Source organism: Syzygium oleosum, unplaced genomic scaffold, assembly GCF_021117445.2.
Source record: "Syzygium oleosum isolate NSW1041296 unplaced genomic scaffold, Sole_v2.1 Sole_v2.22, whole genome shotgun sequence".
Taxonomy (NCBI): domain Eukaryota; kingdom Viridiplantae; phylum Streptophyta; class Magnoliopsida; order Myrtales; family Myrtaceae; genus Syzygium; species Syzygium oleosum.
Genome location: NW_026607506.1, coordinates 6,265,256 through 6,271,954, shown reverse-complemented (window position 1 = coordinate 6,271,954; position 6,699 = coordinate 6,265,256). Strand labels below are relative to the sequence as shown.

The 6,699-nt window shown below is 40.5% G+C and overlaps 1 protein-coding gene across 1 annotated transcript; it reads right to left on the bottom strand.

The window, feature by feature from the left end:
* Window positions 1-3,607: 3,607 nt before the first annotated feature.
* On the bottom strand, window positions 3,608-4,190 carry LOC115689388 (uncharacterized). The gene has a single exon (XM_030615405.2). It carries the CDS (start codon window positions 3,969-3,971, stop codon window positions 3,663-3,665), a length of 309 nt encoding a protein of 102 aa, XP_030471265.1. The 5' UTR covers window positions 3,972-4,190; the 3' UTR covers window positions 3,608-3,662.
* Window positions 4,191-6,699: the final 2,509 nt, after the last annotated feature.

Below are 6,699 nucleotides of genomic sequence, written 5' to 3'. Positions count from 1 at the left end.
ACAAGATTAGGTTAATAGAAATTAGGAAAAGGGCCTTTCGATTGAATGGGAAAAAACGCGAGTGGTCGGGGCCTTCTTTCATGATTTGAGGAATCAAGAGATCACATCAGTGCATGGGACAAAATATGTGTTGTAGCGAAAGGTGTGATGAGCTTTCAGTGCCTACGTGGAAAGCCTTAATTTATTTACCAGGTTTTGCTCTGTTCTTTGTAATGTGCTATTTTTTTTTAAAGAATTTTGGATATTGGATGTTGCTTGTCCACCTACTAATCTCAGTTGAGCATGGCAGTTCCCGTCTAGTTCACATTAAGAAGATACAGAGATTAGGGCGATGGATTTGTGTTCGCGGATCGTGTTTGTGTTGTAGAGTAGATTAGCCCAAACCCAATAGGATCGGTCGATCATGTCGACTTGCGAAACAGGAAGACGTCTCGAAAAATAGTGAGTTGGCACAACACGACAGGAAAATTACCTAATTGGTCGTAAACTTGTCATACGGATACCAAATCAGAAGTAAACTTTTTTATATTTTGCCTATTCGATCTTAAACCTTTCCGGGAAATTCCAATGTAGTCATCCCGATCAAATTTCGCTAGAAATCACAAACATGACTGTCTAGTCATCACCGGTTATCTTACATAGCACACCATCACGTTACCAACTTCCGACGAAATTGATTGGAATAATTAAATTAGAATTTCATTCAAAGGGTTATGATGAAATTGGCAAAATTGAAAAGTTGAAGGCTGAATTGGCATATGTACAATTGGTTTAGAACTGATTTGATAATTTTCCCCAGCACGATCGATGCAACACAATAAAATAGGAAAAATTACCATAATAATCCTAAATACATTACACATATATCAATTCAGTCCTAAGTCTTTTAACAATGTGCTAATTTAGTCTTCCGGACAATTTTGGCAAAAAATTGCTGACATAGATGCCGACCGTCTTATGTGGTATGACCGACACTGACGTGGATAATTTTTACAATTTAAAAATAATATATTTTTTAAATTTTTTCTTCTTTTTCTTTCCTTTCCTTTCTTTTTCATTTTCCTTCTTCCTCCGCCAGTCGCAAGCCAGCCCACCTAACCAAATCCCGACAAGGGCAAGCCTAGCCCAAAGCCGGCGAGATTGACTCTCGCCTATGGCTAATCGCTGGCCATCGTCAAGGCCCGGCGACTGGAGGAGGAAGAAGGAAAAAGAAAAAGAAAGAAAATGAAATTAATTAATTAATTATTTAAAAATTCAAACTCTGTAAAAAAATTTATAAAAATTATCTACGTTAATGTCGATCGTACCATGTAGGACAGTCGACATCCACATCAATAAAATTCCGGCCAAAATTGGCCAAAAGAATCAAATTGGCTAATTTTCAAAAGGTTTAAGACTCAATTGGCACAATTGAAAGGTTTAGGACTGAATTAGCACAAATTGATTTTTTCTCAATAAAATAATGGATTGATGGGTTGATACGATTCCACAATCCGCTAAGACATTAAATAAACATCCAACACAAAATCAACTTGCCTACACAAACTTGATATATAATATCTAATTTTTCATAAAATCTGCTACAAATCACAATAGTCTATTGACAAAACATCATAAAGTCGAGTTAAACAACTTCTCCATAATCAATGAAATATCATGTATTTGAAATCTTAATAGTGAATGACATGTACAAAACGATCTTTCAACTAATCGTGTCTAAATGAGTTACATGTAGACCATGCCAACACTAACCTATTAATTTGTATGTGCTATACGGGTCAGTTTCGTGTCTAGCGGAGTAAACACAAAATTAATCTTGTAGGTTGACACGAAATAGTATCGGACATGATTAGCCTCGACCTAGACCTAGTAAATAAATGTTACGTTCGAGTGATGTTGTCGAATCGTGTCAGAAATCTATCATATTAATAGAGGTAAACAAAGCCAATGGCTCTTGAGGGTACCGAGAGGTTCTGCCTCCAACGTCTCGCTTCTCGAGACGAAAGACTCGCGAGACCCCCAAGGAGTTGTTCGGTCCTATTAAGGGTTAAATCGATTTGTCTTATACACGAAACATTCAAAGAAGTGTTCATTGCATACTTTTTAGTATGCATCATTGCACAATCAAAGTACTATTCTTTTTCCCCTAACCAAACCAACCGCACCAAAGGTCCCATCAAGTATATAGGCGAACAAAGATTGGGAAAGTTCAAGAGAAATACAGGAAACACAAACTAATGTCTAACAATTTGAATTCTGCAATCCTTGATGGAACAAGCCTAATGATACGAGCTGAAGCAACTATGCACAACTTTTCCGGGACAGGCAACAATGATTGGAGTAATTGAACGGGGAGGTGTGCCAGCTAATTGTGACGTAAGCATGACGACCCACGGGAAATGCTACTTCTTCTCGCCCAATAGAGGCTTGCATGGTCAAAGTTACCATTAATGGGCTCTCTCGGCCCAATTGAGTGGGGCCATTTTGTTTATATCTTCCACACTTTTTGAAACTCCATTCCTTCCTGACCAAAAAAAAAACAAAAAAATCCCATTCCTTATATGAACATTCTTCCAGCAAATAATAATTACTTGGATTAGGACCTAAGTAAGTCCTTAAACTGCCTTCGACCGAAATTAAAAGGTCCTTAAACTGCTTCATCTTGGTCATGTCCTGATCTCGGAATCCTTAAGATGTAAATCAATCGGAGAGTGTTCTCCTTCCTAAGTTCGGGAAGAATTGAGGGTGTGAGACGTGCACTCTCGTAAAGGCACGAAAGCTCCCCTTTTTTCAGCGAGGTTAACAGCTTGACCAAGGCCAAGGATCGAAGGGAAGACAAGTTAGTCAACACCCTAAAGATTAATATACATTGGGTATCAAAACCCTTTCAAGTGATCCGATCAATCAAGCGATCTCATCGGGTCAAGTTCCTACAGTCGAATAATTACCGAAGCGAGCCGACAGCAGAGATCGAATCCCAGCTCAGCGGGCGCGGAAAGGAGGGGGAAAATTTCGCAACATCCTATCCACAAGGTTGTGATGTCGAAATCCTACATGAGTGTTGTCGAATCGCAAAATATATATTTGGACCCCAACGCGTGATCCGTACATTAAAAACCTCTCTTTTCGCAATGATAGAGCCGCGGGGGCAAGATTTACTGCCGCAGATTCTTTTCACACGGGAGGATGCGCCACAAAGCTTCCCAAGAATTTCATGGCGGGGGTGCGCAGCTCGCGTCGTGCGCACGTTAGCCAGATCGCGCCTCGGCCGAAACCAATCACAAACCCTAAACGCCACCGCGCCCAGCGATTGGCAAATTCCCACACGGTACCGGATTCATTCGCACCGTCGGAAGTAAACAAATTTCACGGCGGAATTTAGGCCCGTAATTTTATTTTTACTCATTACATGAAATTTATCGAAGTTAAATATATATATTAATTCTCGTAATTTCGAGGATGTAAGGAAGGGAAAAAGAAAGAAAGAAAGAAATTTCATTAAAGAGCTATTTATTTCAGTCAACTGCGGACACCCAACGGGAAGAAAAAAAGAGGAAGGAAATTTCGCAGGAAGAAGAAGAGTCAAGAAATTACCACAAAATTATTTATAGAAAAAAAGAAAGATGGTTGGTGGGGATGGGGGGTTTCTCTATCTCGAAGCTTTACTCGTCGTGGGGGCTCTCCAGGGGGGCGTCGGCGTCGGCGGCGGCGTCGGGCTCCGGATGGCCGGCGACGTAGCCGAGGAGCTCCTCGCCGGAGGCGTCGGCGTCGGCGGCGGCGGGCGGGGAGGTCTTGGCGAAGACGACGACGGCGACGAGGAAGAGGGCGGTGGAGAGGAGGAGGGGCCAGAAGTAGGCGAGGACGGTGACGAACCTGGGGGCGGCGTAGACGAGGGCGGAGGCGGCGAGGGCGAGGAGGAGGGCGGCGAGGAGGTGGAACCTGTACCGGAGCAGCCGCTCTGGGATCTCCATGGCTGGATTCCGACGCGCGAGGTCCGAGCTTCGGAGACACGGAGACGGAGACGGGAGATGGGAGATGGGAGATGGGAGATGATTGAAGGGTGAAGCGAGAGGGAGTGTCCTTGTGCTGTGCTGTGCAGTTGCAGATATTCTCTGAGAGCTTTGCCTTTTTGTCGTTTTGGTTCTGGTGCTTTTCGGGGTCTGGGGGGAGGGAGGGCGAGAGGTGGAGGAGTCAACAAAGGTTCAACGGTTTGGACTCCAACGCCCCCTTTTTTTTTTTATCATCTCTCTTTTATTAACCTTGGGCGGATCTAGATTGTATCGGTTAAAAAGGACAAGGGGAAAACAAGAGCAGCGATTGTATAAATTATAGTTCCGGTCACGAGCGGTCATGATAATGAAATTTGAAATTCTGTGTTCCTGGAATGATTTTATCTTATAAGAACGGTGGTGCGCGTGTCGGCGATTTTGAGTTTTATTCGGGCAATGATTCTTCCCGGGAAAAATGACGTAAATGGTGCTTGAATCTTGAGCCGCACGTGCAATGTGATCCGTGAACTTTTTCGTTCGCTCGATGTGGTCCCCAAACTTTAGCTCAATGCGCAATGTCGTCCCTGGACTTCTAATTTGTTCAATGTGGTATTTGAATTTTTGGTGTCAATAGACATGCGGTCCTATTGGTAAAGAAATTGGGGGGTTGAGGACGCTAATATCACAGGTGCGGGGTTCAACTCCCGTGCTCTGCAAGAGATAAGACCAAAAGTCAAAGAGCGAGAAGAGTTAGAAATAGGACGGGCAAAAAAAAAAAACTTTTGATACATATTCAAACTATATGGAAATATTCAATGTTGTCCCTGAATTTAAATTAATAGAAGGATAACATCAGATATTTTCATATAGTCTATAGACTAGTTTGAACATTACCAAAAGTTCAATGATCATATTAAATAAATAAAAAGTGCATAAACGACATTGCACATTGGGCTAAAATTTAAAGACCGCGTTAAACATATTATAAGTTCAGGAACCGTATTGGATATTGAACCAAAATTCAAAAACCACTTATGTCGTTATCTTATTTTTTTACATTGTCCATATGGATACTTTTGTTTCGCGAAAAATTATTCGTAATGCAATTTCTACAAGGTGCACTCCACCAATAGGAATATTGGAATTTGGCTATGTACAATGGAATCTCATCATCCATATTGTCCATATGGATACTTTTGTTTCGCGAAAAATTATACGTAATGCAATTTCTACAAGGTGCACTCCACCAATAGGAATATTGGAATTTGGCCATGTACAATGGAATCTCATCATCCATACATAATGAATTGGCCGTTATATTCATATCTTAACATAAGAACAAACGGTAAAACCTAGCATTCTTATTGAGACTATAACTCGAAGGGAAGAAAATCGATTTATGAATGGAACCAAATATGCAATATTGATAATCGATTTATGAATTGAACCAAATATGCAGTATTCGCACCGAATAAATAAGGTTACTGATACAACTATTCAATGAATTGTGACTTAATTATTCCATCACTTAGATTCATCTGAACAAAGTATCTACTCGCTCCGAATTAAAGTAGTGAAATGATATTGTCGAATCATCCAAACTACTTTTACATTTCATTTTTGGTTTCCACCGACGGATTTTTAGTGAATCCGTAGCGACCCTTCGGAGGCTGAGATCCTTGAGGTGGTTTGACGGATTGTCAAGTGAGGGCAAATGGTCCCTCCTGTGAGGCAGAGTTTATATTTGACTCGGATTCTCCTAAACCCTACCGGTCGCAACTTGATTTGTGTCAAAACCCAATATGAGTCGGGCAAAAAAGATATACCGCCTTGTTGTAAAGTCTCAGGACGGGACCTCATGAACAACGAACGGAAATTTCATGCTAATTTTCGACGAGATAATATTTTAGACGAAGCATTTTGCAACACATGGAAGTAGAATAAATCCTAACGCAATGCAACCTATATTGATATGCAAAATATGAATTTTATATAATTCTTCGTTGAGTCAATGTATGTGCGAAATGTGGAAATAAAAGTGAAAACTCGAAAATTATTATCTGTACATGTGAAATGCGAACGACAATCTTACTTCTTTTAATGCCGCGTACGAGAATTCTTATTTGATTAATAATTTTTTTATTTCTAGCATTTAAATCCTTTTTCTTGGTCGGCAAAATTGTAATTTCAATTCCGTATTCAGAGAAATGATTTGAAAATAAATCTTGGAAAGGTAGTTTAATTTTTTTGCTATAGTAATATTGTCTCCATGGTCGTTCCTAGGTTGTCTCCATCGTCTCCATGGTCGCGCAATGCTTACACCAAAGGTCATCCTCGCAATTGCTTCTCTTGAAACTTCGGTCCGCTATATTCAGTAAAGCGATCCCGAGTGGTGTTAAATTACTGAGACGTTTCTTATAATGCGAGGGATACGTAGCTTGTATAATGGTTAGTTCGAGTGAGCAATGGCTCCAACATTGATGCCGGGCAATTGGCTCATGGCCTCCCATCGAGAAAAGTATCAAAAAAAATATTAAATTCGTTGCATTGATACCGATTTAGTCCTAAACTTTTCAATTGAACCAATTTAGTTCTAAACCTTTTAACATTTGTACAATTTCGGTCCATCCGGTCAATTTAGGTAAAAAATTGCTAGGGACATTAGTCATCCTATGTGGTATGACTAGTACTTACATGAACATTTTTTTTC